General features: G+C 35.5%; 2 protein-coding genes across 2 annotated transcripts in view; one reads left to right on the top strand and one right to left on the bottom strand.

The window, feature by feature from the left end:
- The window catches only part of LOC123871747 (26S proteasome non-ATPase regulatory subunit 12), a 38553-nt gene that overhangs the window by 2469 nt on the left and 15863 nt on the right, over positions 1–20221 (bottom strand). The window contains exon 12 of the transcript XR_006797333.1: positions 12702–12708. The gene's annotated coding sequence lies outside the window, so the exon portion shown is untranslated. The remainder of the gene's footprint in view (positions 1–12701; positions 12709–20221) is intronic.
- LOC123871757 (inositol polyphosphate 5-phosphatase E-like) lies at positions 2019–19565 on the top strand. Its single transcript, XM_045915705.1, has 14 exons — positions 2019–2174; positions 3108–3238; positions 4544–4673; positions 5272–5410; positions 6111–6773; positions 7084–7203; positions 7575–7703; positions 8175–8332; positions 9102–9374; positions 9917–10017; positions 10628–10753; positions 11702–11819; positions 12181–12319; positions 12783–19565. The coding sequence occupies exons 1-14, from the start codon at positions 2120–2122 to the stop codon at positions 12895–12897; spliced, it is 2397 nt and encodes a 798-aa protein (XP_045771661.1). The 5' UTR covers positions 2019–2119; the 3' UTR covers positions 12898–19565.

The following is a 20221-nucleotide window of genomic DNA, read 5'->3' as shown; positions in this document are numbered from 1 at the left end:
AAAAAAAATTTTCCAAATCGGTCCAGGGGTCTTTGAATAATCGGGGAACATACATAAAAAATATAAAAAAAAAATAAAAAAAAAAAAAAAAAAAAAAAAAGATCCCGACGAATTGAGAACCTCCTCCTTTTTTGGAAGTCGGTTAAAAAGCTGTGTTTAATCAAAGTGGTAATGTTGTGTTGTGTGGTCTCGCCCAGCGCTGCAGCCAAGCAGTCTGTAATTAAGAGGGTATTTTCACATAACAGATAATAGATAATAATATATCCCTATGAACAAAGTAACCTAAGTCAAAGTCAAAGTCAAAATCATTTATTCAAAGTAGTTACAATTGTACTTCTTTTGATGGTCGGAATTGGTTTTGTACGATATACTGGTGATAATTAATTACGTAACTTAAAACTATGGCTACAATGGTTCCAAACGCGCCCCAGTCTGAGAAGAGCCTAACCTAGGAAATCATTTTTTTGATTGTCTCATGATTGCCCAGGCGACAGAAAATATTAAAACAACGGTCTATTAAATAATTTTTGATACTTAGGCTGAGATCTATAGAGCGCACTTTGAGTTTGCTCAGACTTAAGACTTTGTAAAACGAGACAGCGTTCTACCGCTGGCAAAAATCTGTCTCGTTTTAACTGAAACCAATGTCAAAGTGCGCTGTATAGATTTCAACCTTAGAGCATATTATTATCTAAACTAAAGATTGAATTTGGTGATACCCAGAGAGAGCACGTCTGGTCAAGACAAAATAATTAGGTGCAGGCCTACCCATAATGTAGCTATCTACTTACAAGAACAACCTTATTTTGCTATAACCCACTAACCCGCTCGCCTTCCCGCTACTACAAAAATGTAGGACTTCGCAACCAAAGAGCCATTGACTCATTGAACTTCTATAGAGCGCACTTTGACTTTGCTTAGACTTAAGTTTCAGTTAAAACGAGACAGATTTATAGCAGTGGTATAACGCTGTCTCGTTTTACAAAGTCTTAAGTCTGAGCAAAGTCCAAGTGCGCTCTATAGATCTCAGCCTTAGGATCCATCTAATGCGAGAACACCTGATATATTCCGTTAGCAAGACAAGTTGTCTGGAGGTAATTGCTCGGCAATCGATTACGCACAGATGGTTGACGTGGGCGCGGGTGTCGGTGAAACGGCTATTAAGATACCCGCCGGACACTGCCCCTGGACTGGACTGGACTGCGACTTGCTACCGGTACTGAGAACTGGAGGGCTAGCACGGAAGTTGTGATCATCATTACGACTCTCGCAATTACTTTGATTGGCTGAATTTATGGTTTTATTACGAATAGCTACAACCCGTAGCTACCTAGGTAGAATTAGATATATTATTGTTACTTACCTACCTGTTGTGCTTTCAGTTAACTACCTACTTAGGTATGTAAATATATGTTTCTTTCTTTTCTGAAACCTATAATGGAGTGGCCCCACTACGCAAATGTATCGAGTTTGAGCAAATCCTCTAGTGTAGCCACCACATTCGAGATTGTCAACTATACGATTGTCGCCGGACCCAACAACGAATGTTTGCAGAAGATTTGCCGAATTTTCGCCAATGTGGCCACAGGATTACGGAGTTAATAAGTAGGTAGGTAATATAGTATATTATATATATATAATTACTTTTTTATGTTTATTAGTATATATATAAATCTTTGTCAAAAAAATCCTTGCGACTTGGTACTATCCAACCTCCTTCCTAGAACTTCTCCTTTCAGCAAAGGTTGCCTGGTAGAGATTGCTCCAAGCAATAAGGCCGCCTTTGCACACAATTGTTTTCTTTCTGTTTTCTTCTTACTGTATTGTTATCCTTATATGTGTTTTTGTGTGCAATAAAGAGTTTCTATCTATCTATCTATCTATCTATAGGTACCTACCTAGGAATTTTTGTCGGAGCACTCTGTGTGTGTTTATTTACAGAGATTATTATAGCCAATTGGCACTGTGATTCACTAAACTTATTAGCGTAATCAATAATTTGATAAGATATAGATTTTAGTGACAGTCTTAGATAATAAACGAACGCATTCATATTGTATTCATATATTCCGTGATAGGTGTACCAACTTATTAATTGTTAATGTGAAATGCAAAGAAAATGTATACGAAAATATTGTTCCTGCTATTAGTTTGTGTTGTTGGACAATCTGCAGGTAGGTTTAATTTTAAGAAATTTAAGTAACTGGATAGTATAGAATTAATATCTGCCTAGATGTATACCTAATTAGATAGCCCTTCCTATAGGTACTCATAGTTGGTCCTCGTCGTAAGTAGGTACCTAACTACCACTGAATGCGGAGAATTGCTCTACTTAATTTCCGTTTAGATATCACTCTCTATTAATTATTATTATACTTTATTTTATTATTATTATACCTAATAAGTAATCATTAATAGGTTATTATTATTGTTGTCTCCAACATAATTTTCCTGTAACTGCACTGGTAGTATGTAGATACTCGTGAGATATGTTAGAAATGGCTATGGGCGACTGAAATAAATTTTATATAGCGCTATTCTTTGTTAATTTGATTTGGACATCTTAGACTTTATATACCTACCTACATTTTAAACCGAACCCTTAGACTCAGTTATGTTATGTACTCAGCACTATATAGTCCAGACTGTAGCCAACAGGATTGGTCTTAGAGGCTTACCAGGGGTTCATTCCCAATTAAGTAGCTTTAATACGTCTAATATTTTAACTTTATCATCATCCTTGTGAAAATAAATAGCGTATTCCTGAAACCGAAACAAGTAAGTTTTCGAGCAGCATATATAGGAATTATAGTCTTCTGAAGTTGGTCTAAAGTAGTGTCATCTAAACCCATCGCCAGCCCTGTACTGGGCATAGATTTCCACTCATAATGAGAGGAATTCAGGCCATAGTTCACCACGCTGGTCAAGTACAGATTGGCAGACTTCACACACTTTTGAGGACGTTATAAATTGACTGAACGATTTTTCAAACTTCATCCATGATCCACATACATCCATAGAGCTATAAAAGATTTATATAATTACCTACCAATATCATTAAAATGCTATGTCGAAGAAGAAAAATGCTAATCTTATGCACTGTATAGGCACATTCCGATGTTACGCATGCGGGTTCTCGTCAGTCGACACCGACACATCCTGCTTGGTGATAACGAACACTACACGGAGAGTGGACTGTCGATACAAATATTGCACAATCATGCGACAGGAGTTTGTCGTAAGTTTTTTTGTTATGTACTTAATTTGAATTAAAATATTAGCTGTCAGAGGACAGGTGGGTAATACTTAAGTCTTGATTCATGAAGTACAAGGAACGAAAATCCCAAAACCACTCGACGCACTCGACGGATTTCTGTGGTGCTGCGTAGTGTTAGTGCGTATTGTTTGCTTGGTGGCTGGCTTTTCCTGCATGTTTAGCAGTGGGAGGGCGGTCGGTGCATATCACATGCTGCATGTTAGCTGCTGTCTCGACCCTCAGCAATAAGCAATATAACACAATGATCGCTATGTGGCATACTTTATAGGCAGGTACTTACCTACTTCGTGTGTAGAATTTAGATAAGTTCCATTTAACTTTTACTGATATTGTAGGAAATCCTACATTTTTCTTTCCTTTAGCTGTAGCTAATAGATAATTCATCCAAGTAGATAAGTAAGTAGGTAAGTAGGTACACGTATGCTTGGAAAATTTTGCCTCATTAACATTGTACGTAGCACCTAAGTGTATCTGCCGACTTTTCTTGTGAGCGCCCAGCGAAAGCTTAGCTGTTGCGCATTTGCTACCAATGTGGAAAAGTGTTACCCTTTTCTCTTTAGGCGACATTCATTTAATTTATTGCCCCACTACCGTAAACCGCGAATCCAAAAAGGAAACTGTAAGAAGCTATCTTTATTGTAGTTTTTAGGGTTCCATATCCAAAGCCTAAAAGCTGTTTGTCTGTCTGTCTGCCCGCTTGTCACAAATCTCTAGCTCGTAGACTAAATGCGTTAAAAACCTGAAAAGGTAGGTACTTATTTAATGTAGTTACGTTGACACAACACCAAAATACCAATTAATTAATTTCATTTCACTAAGTGATAGGATAGAGGTTAATTTCACCAAGGAAACAAATCGCTTCGTCTATACAGCTAACACAATAATGTCGCGTGGTATACCTAGTTACACTATTCCTGTCATGAAAGTTGAAACTAGCCTAAACGTTCCTAAAAGCCTGGATCTAAACGGGTACCTACTACCTACATACTCGTATACGTGTTCCGATCGATTATATTAAAATAAGTTTTACTTTACGCGTGCCGGGCATAGAGGCATAAATGCACTGACTACCCTAATCGAAAGAGTTCAATGATCATTTTTAGAGTTCCGTACCCGAAGGGTGTATATTTTGGAAAATAAAATTTCAGGATACCGAGTAGGTAGGTAGTAGTAGGTAGGTATCTAACCGCCAAAGTTTTTAGGAATTAGCTACGGAACTCTACCTGCGTGTTCGATAAAACGCACTTGACCAGTTTTAATTCGTAGGACCCCTCTGGCGTCGTGGCCAGTTTCATCCGTGGTTGTGAAGATGTACCAGATTACCTCAACCATGATGTGACGGACACTACATTTCGAACATATTATCGAGCTTGCACTAACGATCTCTGTAATATTGGTAAGTATACTACTAACTAACTAAAATAGGTATTTTATAGTAAACTAGCTGATGCCCGCGACTTCGTGCGCGTGGTTTTAGGTTTTTTTTAAAATCACATGAGACTTTTAAAAAACCTTGCTTTGCTTTCCCAGGATGAAAAGTTCCCAAGTTGGGACGCAAGCTACCTCTGTACCAATAAATCGTACCTATCTCAAAAGGAGAAACGGAACCCGGAGGAGGGTTCCGTTTCTCCTTACGTATCTCTTTGTTGTCTGTCTGCATGTCTGTCTATCTGTCCGTCTGTCCGTCTGCCGTGTCTGTCCAGAAAACCTATAGGGTGCTTCCCGTTGGCCCAGAATCATGAAATTTGACATGTTGGTTTGGTACCTAGGTCTTATAGCACAAGTAAAGTAAAAAATTCGAAAACCGCGAATTTGTGGTTACATCTTTAAAAAATAAAACGTGTTTCAATTTTCAAAGTAAGATAACTATACCAAGTGGGGTATCATAATATGAAAGGGATTTATCGTGCAAAATATCGGAAAAATACCCGAACCCTAGGTGCGCGGGTCTGACTCGCACTTGGCCGGTTTTTAAGCTTAGGTATGGTTTACAGGTGACGGCATACAATCAGTGGTAGGAGGGAATTTGTCGCCAAATCCACCGTTCACAGGGCTAAATCTACTTGTACCAGGGACCCGTTCTGGCAGCGCCACTTCAAGACAGACTAATTTGCTTTTGTTACTGGCTGCCATGTGTAAAATTTACGCCCTAATATAACTTTATTGACTCAAAAATGCGTTTGTCTTCCATTGCAATCTGTCTACGAGGACTAAGCTAATGAACAATCCTACAAAATTGGTACTTACTCTAGATAACGGGTAAGCACATATTGTTTAGTGTATTTAGGTAACTACCTACCACGATTAATTTGATGAGTTTTACTTGTCGATCTACCTACAATTTTACATTCTCGTTAAACCACGAAATGAGTCTAAAATCATGAAAATCATTAATGGATAATAGTAGTTGCTGGTCTCTAGGTTTGTTTGTAGACAGCCTAATGACGCCTTTATGTATGTTAAACGTCTTGCCAGAGTGAATAATTACCTACCTACTGTGGTCCGCTCTAGTCTTATAATCATATCTCTATGGCTCTTGTGACTTGTCCACAACTAGTTGCCTGTTGCCATAGTAACGGATTTAATGCAAACAAAAACAATACATTCATGTTTACACGTAGTTAGTTTTTATTATAATTTAAAATTTTAAAATGAAAGGATCCATATCAATATAGTTTAGATCAATATCAAGAGAGTGATTATTGAACGTATCTCTGCCCAGCTGATGTCAATTTGATTTTGGCAGATGACAAAATGACACAAAGGAATATTGTAGGTTATGTTGTCTATATTTAGTAAAAATGTAATTAGTAACTTAAATTAGTCATTAAAGTGGTTTTAAACCAAACATGACAACGTCACCCACCAGAACCAAGCAAAAATTATCCCTACGGAAACGTTTGTTCGTGAAGAAATCTCCCAAAGTTGGCTGCTATGTCGATACGGATTCCAATGAAGAATTTGGCCAGTCCCACTCACGTCCTATGTCCCCAGCTGATCCTTTTATAGCACAAAGTGCACACTATTCCGAGGCATGTGTGGATAACAGTCATCATCGCCAGAATTCAAATAGTGAACATGTTAGTGATAGTTCCAATCGAAACTATAACGACGATGAAAACAACCCTAAATGTTGTAAAACATTCTTCAGAAGATCTCGACCGAAAAGTTTAATGGAACCTCAATCTTCTAAAGAAGATTCAGTGTCAAGGCCAAGTAGTCCAGTGAATAATTCCAGTAACAATAGTTTAAGCGATCACACAGTGTCTCAAACAAAAAGTGAGGAGATCCCTAAAGTAACTGTAAATTTCCCTAAAAGTGTTGAGACGAAAAAGTATTTCGAACATTCAGGTTCATTTGAAGGTATTAAACCAAAGAGTAAGTTATTTGTTAAGAGGCTGTCTGCAGATCATTTGATAACCAATGATACAAAACCCTTGTACCGCTCATCCTCTCCAGAGAGTGATAGAAGCAGTTCATTAGACCGAAAACGAAGGTATGAAGTTTTTATTTAAAGATTATAGCTATTAAATATGCAAATGAATACAAGGTTGTAGCATATTAATATCATTTCTTTAGTTACCAATTCAAATTCTTCAATTCGTCCTTCTGCTCTCTCGCTACATCTCTCACATTAATTGCTCTCTTACTCAAATCATGATGTCATCAGGATCAGGGTCACTTCACAGCTATATTGATGATTCTGTAATCTAATCCTATACAATGTTCCCATGCATAATATGCTACAACCTCAAACTACATGTCATGTAATGTTAATGTCCATGTATACCATGTCATTCAATTAGGAGCAAGTCTACAATCACTCGGTCAGCTTCTCGCGCGGGGAGCACTGACAGCTTGGCTCGCAATTCCCTGCTTGCTGCACAGGTGCTGAGGCTTATACCCACACAGGAGGCAAGGCAGAGGTATGGTCAACTATACCCTGTTCAAATTTACTTATTTTAATTGGAACTGGACTGTATTGAGTGCATAAATTCTTTTGTTTTCAATACATTATCATACATTAACTGGAAATTGAATACTGATCAAAATTCAAAATTATCCTATCAACTAAGATTTAAGCAACCTTTGCTTTGGAGCATTGCTTTTGTGTCATGTTAGCTATTAACCAGTTAACTGAAATATGTTTCTTTACATATACTAAATGTAATTAAAATGTATTAAAAACTTTTAATGACTAACCAAACTAAAAAACTATTTAGGAATCATATTATGTACTTAATACCTTATTAATACATAATTTATGTGTAAATTCCAAAATGAATCCTTCTTTCAGGAACTATTTGTATGGAAGGTTGGCATCACATTCACTGTTAGGTGCAGCAGAATTGGAACATGTTTTCCCTGATCGAGAAGTGAGAATATTCATTGGTACATGGAATATGAATGGACAAGCACCACCAAGGTATATTTCTAACTCAACCAATTTTTTAATTAATATTTTACAGCTTTTTGGACAGAGAATGAAAGTATAGATAATATTGCTTCTTTACTTTTCTATTTCTTGGTGTCTAATTTGCATACTCTTAAAAACAAATAAATTATCTTATTCTACTTAAAACTAATGGCTAATTTTGGAGTAAAATGTCCCATATAACCAAAGTGTTTGACTTGCTTATGAAGAACATCAAACCACTAATGGTCTAACTAAATAAATTAATAAACTGCAAGCTGTATGTAATAATCTATCAATAAGTTCCTATTTAGCAACATTATTAAAGAACAGATTGAGAAAGACCATACAGTTTTCAACAAATGACAATGTCGCTAAGTAACAGCGATAGATCGATAGATTACAGATAGATTGATTACTCATTTTGGCCATAAAAGAATAAAAACTCAAAATAAAAATTAATTGTTAATTTGTTATTTTAAGGGAGCTGGCGGATTTTATTTTTCCCAATCAAGTGGAACATGTTCCAGACATTTTCGCCATTGGCACGCAAGAGTCATACTCTGAAAGGACTGAATGGGAAATAACAATACAAGAGGTTTTGGGTCCATCACATTTACTACTACATTCTTATTACTTAGGTAATAATAATCTTTTACTATATACATATATACTCATATAAAAATCCATTTCCACATGTAGGAACATCACTTGAGAACATCTTGACCAATTTGGCTGGTTTTTTTCCATTTTGTTAGTAATAAATAATTATTGGTAATAAGGCTTGTATGATATAAAATTTTAGGAAAATCCATTGGAAATGTCAGTATTTGGCATATTTTTTTTAATAAAATCTCAGTTTTCTTTCTGTTTGTTTCTATTGATTGTTCTACAAAAGATTTCTAATTTCATTATTATTTAATGCCTTGATTACAGAACAATGATATCACAACACCTAATTGTTATGTGGAAGTCATAGAATGAGAGTAAACTGTTGGTATTATGATGTAATGTTTGTCTTATAAGCTTATATCAAATAAATTTTCAAGGATAAGTTGTCCACTAGAGATGGTAATTTATTGTGTTGTTAGAAGGATTTTCCTGCATTTTATGATGGCGTCACTAGCCATATTATAAATTGTGAAAGTGTGATTGTTTAGTCATCAATCACACTACAATTTTTTTAGCATGGATAATAGATATCATTAAAGACTTAAAGAGTGACATCTCGGAAAATCAAAGAGTTCCCAGGATTTTTCAAAATCTAAATTCACGCGCATGTCTTTGCGGGCCTCGAATAGTTTTTTAATGAAAGTATCTGCGAAAAAGAAAAGAGTTATAGGTAGTACTTAATGTTTAAAAAAAGGCTGTTATGTGACCTATATCTGTAATTTGTCTAATTTGTTCCAGGTACAATTCACTTAACAATTTTCATACGAAGGGATCTTATTTGGTTCTGTTCGTTGCCAGAAGATGCAAGTCTGTCTGTCCGTCCGGGAACTGCGTTTCGAACTAAAGGGGCCGTGGCAATATCCTTCGCGTTGTTTGGTTCTACGTTTCTATTTGTTACTGCCCATTTGACCGCTCATCAAGAGAAAGTTAAGGAGAGACTGTCAGATATTAAAAGGATAATACGGTCTATTGATTTGCCGAAAAATTTGCCGTGCAGGCATAGAAGTAAAGGTTGGTTCATCTTAATAAATTTTTATTTTATTGTAAGTTAGCAATTGATTGGTTTATTGGTCGCAGGGAAATGGTTGCAAGGATATCCTGATATCCCAAGAAAGTTCGTGGTATCCTCATTGCCTTGCGACATACATACATTGCGATATACATTGCAGATCAAAAGCTTTAAAGTCAGTCTTATAAAACTGAGATAAGTTTGATCAAAATCGAACAAATTTACATGTATGAAGTCGGGCGAGTTTCACTCTTAGATTTCTAGTTTCCTTTATTATGCTCGCCCGACTTCATACATCATACATGCAGAGAAACAAAAATTATTTTTTACTTTGTAGTGGTTTTGGAAATCGGTTTTTTGTTATCTAAATTTTTGCAAATCGGTCCAGAAACCAAGAAAAACTCAGTGTACATACATCAAAAAAAAAACGCGCTGAATTGAGAACCACCTCCTTTTTGGAAGTCGGTTAAAATAACCCTCCTTTGGGTTTTGCCGCACTTGGGTAATAAACATTATTTGTTTCATCGACATATTTTCCTTTTAGATGTCACAAGCAATTTCGACTATGTGTTCTGGTGTGGTGACCTCAACTTTAGATTAGGTGAACCAAGGGCAGCCGTTTTAAGATGGATAGAACAAACAAAAGTAAGGAAAGTCAAGTTCTTTAATTCTTCTCATAAAAAAACTATTTATCGCCATATTTTAGTCTTAACTGATAGAGATCCACAGCTAAAAATAAGTCTATTTAATGCTCCGCCACTCTAACAGGATGTTTCCTGCTAGATTTCCTGTTCCGACGATTAACGGGTTAATGTGGCCCCACATGTAAGGATGTTTGAATTTCACGGTCTTCTGTCTCTTATATGCAGCGGCTCCCTCCACCTCGTTTAGAACGCACGTAACTACGAAAAGTTAGAGGTGCGTGCACAGGATCGAACCCCGGACCCTCGACGTTTTAACCACTAGGCTACCTTAGACTAGTATAGTGCCCGGCAAACAACTTGGACCTGAAGCAGGGAGAAAGTTGGCGAATCTGTGAAACGAAAGTCGACGTATCAACCAATCGCGTGCACTCGCGCCGACTGATCAACCAATCGCGTGCACCCGCCATTCGCCAGCCAATCGCGACATTGCTCAAGTTGTTTGTCGGGCACTATAATATTGATATATCCAGCAGGTGGACAAACAAATAAACGTTATTAACTTTACTTAATTAATTACTACTTCAATTAATTACCTTTTATTTTGTTTCCAGTTTCCTTTACCAGCACATTTACCTCATGGGCTTCTTCACGCAGACCAACTAACCGTAGTTCTGGAAGACGGAGCCGCTTTCCGGGATTTCCGAGAAGCGCCCATAACTTTCCCTCCTACTTACAAGGTAAGGTTTAATGCGGAAGGATCTGAGAACCCACCGTATCACGTCTTCCTCATATGAACTCACGGACACGTACGAAGCGATTTGCCTCCTCGTTTCTTATTCGAGCTGCTAGGATATGGAACACTGTTCCGGCATCCTCCACTTTTAATGTTGGTATCTCTATATCCTCCATACTCAAGTCAAGAGTAAATAAGCATCTTGTAGGCAACCTGCAATGCTGCATCTTAGGCTGAAGGTCTGATTGCAGCCAAACACTAGTCTGTAAATAAATAAATAAACTCCTATCTTTATGTGAGAGGAATCGCGATCCTCAGCAATAAGGAATACGACTATAAAGAAAAGGTAAGCTTTTAAAGTGACTGTGCACTGCATCTGATCCAATGTAGTGTTTGTTTCTTACGATTCTTCTTTATCTTTTTGTGTTCGTGTCTTCAAACCCCTCGTAAGAATGCTGATTTACTGTAGCCAAGAGAATCGAAGCTAGGAAAATATTAATCAAAAAACTTGCAATAAGTTCACATCTCCGCTCTGCCCAATTAGATATAGCTTCAGCAATGCGGAGATTATATTCGAACCGCGGAATGTATGCAGAGCTGGGTAAAGAAGCAAATTTGCATGTGGCGGAGTACTGCTGTGTTCAGAGAAAGGGGGTTTTGTACGCTTCCGCAATTCCACTCCACTCCGCTTGAATGGACAGGCACCCTAAATAAATATGAATAGAAAGATTTTTATATTATTCAAATAAATTCAAGTGCTTTTGAATCGTCAAAAGAATCTACAACTGGTACTGGTGTTGGTGATAACATTGTTTGCGTTGCCACTTCAGCTATCATAGAGTGGCGGTAACATAACGGAATCATATATTTATTGAACTAACAGTCTCATTTACATTATTCATATTTACTTATCAATAACAATATTATTTACTTAACAAATGATTATTTTCAGTACGATCCAGGAAGTCAACAGTTTGATACGTCCAGTAAACAGAGAGCGCCGGCGTATACAGATCGAATACTGTACAAGGCTAGATCTATGGGCGCCAATTCGACGTCTGCATTTGCAGGTAAACACACTGTCTGACTGGCAATATTCAATTTTCAAAAACTATATAAACTCACGCACCTTCGCACGCATGCACGCACACACACACACACACACACACACACACACACACACACACACACACACACACACACACACACACACACACAACTACACCAATTGAGATGTCAACGCAATTTGCAATCCAGTGTTTAACAAATAGTCAAATCAGTATCTTTTTATCAAACGTCAAAACACGCGCTTCGTATACGAGCTTCTATAAAATACCACAATGATCTGATGTGCTTTTTTAATTCAATCGATAATTTACCTATTATATGACTCTTGTATTGCTCTCTCTCTCTACTCGCAAATTACTCTAGGGCTAAGGCGAATGACCAGCGCACCCACTCCATCGGGTCTGAAGTGCATCGCGTACAACTCAGTGCAGTCCGTGGTGACGAGCGACCACAAGCCGGTTTGGGCGTTGTTCTCTGCTGCGCTACGCCCTGGCACCGATATGTAAGTTACACCTACCTTTGATTCTTCTCGATTCTTCGATTTTTAACTTAATGAATCAAAAGTTGAAGCTATCAATTAATCCGTTTTTCTGTCCCAAACTTTGCCATTTATATTATTTGTGTGATCATGAGGCGTCGACGCATAAAGTATCTTCAAAGGGGTTTTCTGTCAAGAAATTCTCAGTAGCAGAACGTGAGAAGTATTGGCGGTGTTATATGGTACACCCCTATGAGTGAAATAATTTTCTCTTTATAGTCGTATTCCTCATTGCTGAGGGTCGTGACCCCTTTCCATTAATCCTGTAATGGTAGGAGTTATCTTGGGATAATAACGCGGTGAGTTCCAAGATCCTTCCACATGTGAAAGAATAGAGAATGCAAACTTGTGCACTATAATATCTATCTTCTAGTACCTAATTAGCTAGTCTTCGCTGACATTAAGACGGCCATTGTGAAAATTCCAGCGTCCCCCTGGCGGCTGGTTTGTTCAACAGAGAAGTTTACTTGGAAGGGATCAAACGACGACGTGCGCTTCTCGACCACGCGCCCGGCACATCAGCTGTGTGTAGCGTACAATAATACCACTAAATATTATGAGTATTATGTTTACATTGTTTATTTCCAATTGAAAAAATATACAATTCAGTATTATGAACCAATAAAGTTAATCAAATACGAAAGCCACATGCGCCAGACATCCACTTTTTCAAAGTAAAATGTCTTTAGGCGCTTACATTATACTCTTTCCACGGAAAGAAGGTAGTATAGCGCTCTCTCTGTTACGTAATCCCATATAAATGACAGAGACAAACATCTTAGGCGTTGACCATTTTGAGTCACCAGCCAATCACAAACGAAACTTTGTTTTCGAAGGTTTTGTGAAATACCTCAGATCTCATTTTGTCTATGAAATTACGCAACAGAGAGAGCGCTATCTTAACTTCTCTCCGTGGATAAAGTACAGTATAGAACCTTTCATACGATTAAAAGTGCTTACATTTTATACCAGTACAAACACACGGTATGAATAGTTCTATATTCAAAGTATGCGCCATTACGTATTCCGTAAGATTTATTATGCAAAAAAAATATGGAATCCGTATGAACAAAGTCATGGGTACAAGGGGCATGTATGGATGTGGCGAGTGGTCCATTTGTGCATACCATATTAGAAACTCATCGCATATTGTAAATTCATGGTGATAATAACCAAAAAATGCAGTATTTTAAAATACTAAAACTAATTTAACTCAAAAATACATAGTACTTAAAGTAACCTGAGTTATAAATATCATTCATTGTACGTTTTAAAATGTTTCATTACTACCCTCTTTTTCTTTGAAAGGGTAATAAAGGTAAGTTTTAGTCATATAGTCATTCCCGAAAAGAATAATGTTTATTTTTTACTTATTTATTATTATTATAGATAATAATTTTATGTATTTTTACACCAAAGAATTTATTTTTGTTAGGAAGTTATTTACAATTTGAAGATTGATTATTATTTTGTTATATTTTATTTTTAACATATTAGTGTTTTGTTGTGAATAAAATTGTAACTAAATTGATGTTATAGCGAAATGGCATAAGCCGGGATTTTTTTTATTCACTACATAAGCAAGCACTTGACCACAATCACACCTGATGGAAAGTGATGATGTGGTCAAGATGGGACGCGTTTACCTAGAAGGGGCCTATATTCACTCTTGTTTTAAAGATACTCGGATTGTAATTGATAGGAAACACAGATCGCGAAAGAGTATTCCAAACCTTAGCCATGCGTATGAGTTAGCCAACTTACCGCTTAGGTTCTATTGGGTAATATTATCAAATGCTCAGTATTCTATGATATTACTGGATTTGTTTATTGAAATAGTATAATTGAGTTGTAGTTTTAACATCTCCCGGCATTAGTATATGCCTAAGGGAGTTGGTCAACTCGCGGCTTGTGCCATTTTGCTGCGACATTGACAGTGCTGCATACCATCTTTTTCTAAAGAAAACATTATGAAAAGGAAAGCACTTTTAATTTTAGTCATTGCAGTCTTGTTTTAGTGCATTTTAGTTTTGTTTTTGCAAAAAATAACTTAAATCAATTGAAGTCATTTTTTTTTAAATCAATTTTAGTTGAATTTTGTGTGGTCCATAGAAAAAGTTACTTATAGTTGCGTTTTTCTATTAGTTACTTTGAAGTAGTACCAGCTATTTTTTTGTAAACTATTAAATATAAATAAAATTGTTAAGAAAATCTATGAAAACGACAAGTCTAGTCAAAACCTGAGTGTTTTAATTAAACAAACAGTATTCAAGTTACTTATAATATTATATAGTTATTTAATTTTAAACCGATCATTAGATGTAAGTAATCAATTTTATTTATTGTACGTATGTATATTTGCATAACCACATTGAAACCTTTTCTTCACTAACCTGTATGGACTTTTAGGTAATCATTAAGGGGACTTAGGTTAAATATTGGGACCAATGTCTGATCCAACATTGGCTATCCACTTACGTGTTTAGGATTATGAAATATCGAAGTTTTGTGCCAACGTTGGTTACCTGCTCGCTTGAATCTAGCTTGTATCTTTGATATTCCATCATTACTATTTACGCACAATATCCTGTTTTAGTTTCATTTAATTTAGTACAAGATTTTTTACTTAGTTTTATATGAATAAAATAGGTCACATAGCTAATGAACTAATGAATAGTTTTTAGTGTAAACTGTATTATTTACTAGTACAATGCATTTTATATAATAATTACACATATATTTCCCTCATTAAATGTAGGTACTTAATGTATATTGATAATTTTTTGTTGCAAACGCTGGCCATACACGATCAAGTTTACCGGTCAAGTTTGCAGCGGACTTGAAGCAGCGTCTAGTACAGTGCCCAGCTAAAAAGTAGCTCATTGACGCGATTGGCTGACGAATGGCGGGAACACGCGATTGGTTGATCAGACGGAGCGGCTGCACGCGATTGGTTGATACGTCGACTCTTGATTCCTGGATTCGTCAACTTTCTCCCACTACACTGCTTCAGATCCAAGTTGTTTGCCGGGCATTATAAACTTGACCGTGTATCGCTATCAGTGTGCATGATGTCATGCACACTTGACGGTGTGTGGCTATCACTTGACTAGACGCTGCTTCAAGTCCAGCGTTTTTAAAAAATTTAACTAATTTGGGTTGTGTTAAATTATTGCGAAAATATTGTTGTGAGCTTAGTTAACATTAATCTGTAAGTAAATAGCAGAAAGTTCTGTCCAGACTATGTAACATGTTATATAATTTTTGTGAAATAACACGTCCACATTGAAATAACATTATAAGTCCGTTGTGATTCACGTAGTAAAGTAATTAGCGATGTCATATTGAATTATTAGATATGAAATGTTATATTCTATTTTCGTGTAAACCTTAACTTTAGAATTTGAAAGGTATGTCTGCATTACATTGGATTATTTATTACTTTTTATTCATACATATAAATTAAAGCTTGTTAGATTTTTACCTATTAGTTTTCAATTTAATATCAAAAGTTCAATTTTTAAACATCTTCGTTTATCTAAGTAGGTAAATGTTATTGCTTAATCTTTAGCTTATGAAACATAGAAAAGACATATTGCTTTTATTATCTTTAAGATAATAATTTGATAAAAAATTACACACGGGACGTATTGTAGAGCTTATAAAAAATATTTACTTAATTAGATTTTAAAATTAAATTTTACAAAGATTTCTCAGTATGAAAATATAAATTGCGATGATATTAGTCAATGATCTCCAATTCAATCTGAATTTTAATCTCCATTGCCACCAACGTTTACTTAACGAACGATTTAGCTTGACGAAGTAACAGAATAGGTATTGGAAAAAGTTATACGAAAAAGTGCGAACGAACTTATGCAATATGCACTAGTGCATTAAACTATAGAGCTAACACGAAAGTTGTGATTATTACATAGCGACAATTGCAATTGTTGTAATTGACTGAACTCACGGCATTCTTGCTGCTACTGTACGTTCTAGCCAATAATGTGTGCCAGCCATGTATGTAGGCATGGTGATTGCCATTGTCATGTGGCTGTAAATCTTTGAGGCAATTTTTAAAATTCCTAAACCTTACACTGTTTCTACTATTATTACTGTAAAGAAAGAAAATGAATTTATTCAATGGTTGTGTCACAAACAAACAACACAATTGTACTTAATTTATATGTTTATCTGTGACACCACCTTGAATTGGTGTACAGCTCAGCCTTCTGACGTGCATCATATGCGCAAATGCATATACGATGCAGGGCGCTGATTGTCAGCTGTGAGTTGAGACCCGGGTAGTTGTAAAGTTGTATTTCTAAAGCTGCCTTACTACGGTAAACCGTCTTGAGAAATGTTAACATTTCAATTTTAGGTGCTGTGATCGATGTTTGAACCTAGTCAATCACTACGTAAATATTACGATATGAAGTGACGTGGTAGAGTAGATAGTAGTGCGGGTAGTGACTTATGACGTCATTAAAAGTAAAATGTATGAAGGTGCAGACAAATTAGTGTTGTAGTGTACTTAAATGCAATCGACCTCGATGACCGATTAATCGGAATGCAACGCAAGAGTCAGTGCGTTAAGGTACCTACGGATTTACTCGATTTTTGACGATCGACATGTGTGATGAAACAAAATCGAGTAAACGTGTAAGCAACAGACGATCGATATCGTATTTTTTGCCGATCAATTTACGTAATATATGTACGTGTTCTTACAAATACATGTTTATTAAATCCTCCGATCGCTTTCTGTTGCGTCACGACATACCACAGCATTGTGATGTGGTTTACGCCTTTAAGTAGGGAAAAAATCATGGATTTAGGTTCCATGATGACGGCAAAGTTATAAAAACTTATTTATCAATATATTATTTATCTGTGAATTTATTGTGTTGGTTTTATTTATCAATAACACCTTTACATGGAGATACCATGGTAATAGTACCTTTACATGGTAATAGTATTATTTATCAATAACACCTGTACATGGAGATATAAGGTACATACTTTTCAGTTTTCTTCCAGGCTTCTGAGAACTCTAATTATTGATTTAAGTATTCTCGTCCATAATTAACTCAATCTTACGAGATTCCTTACATTTATAATACCGGTATTGTTGAAATATTTCTAACTAATATTAATTAGAGACCTCTAAAACATGGAATTGTTACTGAAATAGTGTCAATTGTTAAAACCGATACTGTACTTAAATAAACGCACATACTAGTTAGTCAAAACCCTTACATAATTACATGTAATTAAAAATAAACTATAGTTAAACTAAGATTATTATCAAACATCAGTATTTAATGTTCAAGTACCTATATATATTGTTTTTAAACTATATACATCACATCTCACTTTTTTCACATTCACATTACATCATTCTTCACCTTTGTCACATCTTACTTTATATTATGTACTTAGTACCTACTAATATTGAAGGCTAGTAAGCTATGGCGAAATTACATTCATAGGACCCCGTACCTCATGTTAAAGTACCCGAAACACGAAGAAGCTTTATGCTGGCATTTGTTTCACCAAAATTCCGGGTAGTTTAAAATATATGCCACCGTTTTAGTAGTAGTTTATAAGCTTACATCAATAAAACCATAGACTCAATTACTGTCTTATTCTAGACAATCAGCCAAACAATTTTTGACTAATAAGTGCTATGATGCTTGTAATTACTAGTACCTATAGGTATATATTTCATTATACAGACGTAGTAAGCCAGATTGTCTTCCAGAAATATTGTAACAGTATCTTTAAGAAATATTTGCTATAATTTTATTGATAAAATGATAATATGAAACAGATGACACACTTACACGGTTTTTGATTTTTAGTGTCATTTGTAGAAATACGTCACTTGTTAATGGTATCAAAAGCCTACCTTTAGCCACCAAACAAGAAACGAAGAAGAGAGCTACCTTTTGTTATCTGTTATTATTACAATTATAGCAAAAATATGGACTGTTTATAATATACAATGTCGGTAAAAGCCTCAAGTCGACGTTTCAATCAAATTATGGAGCTCCACTCCGTAACTGTTATATCCTTGTGCCTTTTACCTTCATCCGCAAGTAATGTACATCGTAAAACTATTTTTATTAGTAAATAAACGATTCATTAGAATAGTCGTATTTTAAAAGGTAAAAGAGCAAAATTAACTTCTAAGAAAGTTCTTATCATGTTTAATTATGTAAAGGTGCTTACATATTACAGATGTTATATAACATTTGTAATATAAAAATTTATGAAAAATATTAAAATTACCTCATACAGAGTGTGTTTTTAACTGTATGAGGTAATTTTAATATTTTTTGTTATACAACAATACCTTGATATTACTGAATTTGTCATATTGGGGTGAAAGCGACTATTGCAACAAAATGTAATATTTCTGTTAGAATAATCGTGTGGGAGCCCCTAAAGTATTTTTCAATGAATTACTTATGGATCCTTATCAGTTTGAGGCTTAAGCTTTGAGGCTATATTTTAAGTTATTGTTTTATTATTTTCTGTTACCTTTTTTTAAATTATTTAAGCACAATTTTTAAAAAATCGTACTTAATTAGGCATAATTCGATTATGGATTATCAATTTATTAAACTAGTTTCATAGTAAGTAATTGAATTTTTTGTAAAAGACATTTTGCTATCAGTACTAAAGAACATGATTACGATTAGTTAGCTGTTATAGAGAGAATATACTGTAGTCCTGTATTTTTACTATTTTACGATATTAATGAACTAGATACTTAAATGAAAGCTTTATTAAATAACGGTATGATCAAAACTAAGATCAGATTATTTTAGTCTTAAAGTGTTATTTACCTGTAGAAGGTAGATGGTTTCCTGAATGTTGTGTCCACACCAAGTGCATATAAGCATTTGTCCTTATGGGATAATCTTGTGCTACAAATGCGCGGTAAGTGTGGCCGTGCCTCGTGGTTGTTACGGTGCACGTTGCCTCTGTCGAACAACCTCGAGGCACATCACACCAACCGAGTATTTGTACGCTTGATGTGGAGAAGCTCAATAATTTTTATTCCCGTACAATTGTCCTATATGTTTCAAAATTAGTTGATCTACACAAGAATGTATTTTAGCTTCAGTTACTTGTAATATAACATAATGTCGAACTGACGCCATAACTCGCTAGTCCATGTATAGATAATAGCATAAATTAAAATACCTGTTGTGTTATAAAGTGTAACGCTAAATATACTTAATATTTCTCGCTAAGTGATTGTTTCATTTAAACCACCACCTTGAAATGAAATTTATACGCACTTTGCAAACTCATTCGGTTGTATTTTTAAGGATGCGTACTGATCAGGGGCATATACATGTTATATAACATTAGTACTGACCCAAGGAACATTCGCTTTTATGACACTCATCACTACAACAATGTTAGAGCTGTATCATTATTATTACAAAAGTTCGCAATATAATGCTCGGTTTGACGCAGTCACCGATGTCTTGAATCCGCGCTGTTACATTACAAGCGAATGTTCCTATTCAGTATACATCATTATGTACAAGTAAAGAACCATAGAATTTATACAACTGAAATATTTTAAAATTTAGAAACGTGTTTTTGCCGAACTTTGCCTTTTAACTGTGGAGAGTTCACTCTGGTACAACATTTCTGAATGGTAAGGCAATTTAACTCTAGAAATATGCGGCTACATTCAGGTTAACGTCAATGCCCAACAACGCCATAATTATCGCGATAATTAACGGGTTAAACTCAGGGGCAACACTTGAACAGTCTAATGCCAATTGAATTGAGGTTAAAATCGTCTAACGCTAAACGGCATTGTGAATACCGTTGTAC

This window comes from Maniola jurtina, chromosome 14 (genome assembly GCF_905333055.1).
Source record: "Maniola jurtina chromosome 14, ilManJurt1.1, whole genome shotgun sequence".
NCBI classification, from domain to species: Eukaryota; Metazoa; Arthropoda; class Insecta; order Lepidoptera; family Nymphalidae; genus Maniola; species Maniola jurtina.
Note: the sequence above shows the minus strand (reverse complement) of the source record. Positions and strands in the feature narration are given on the sequence as shown.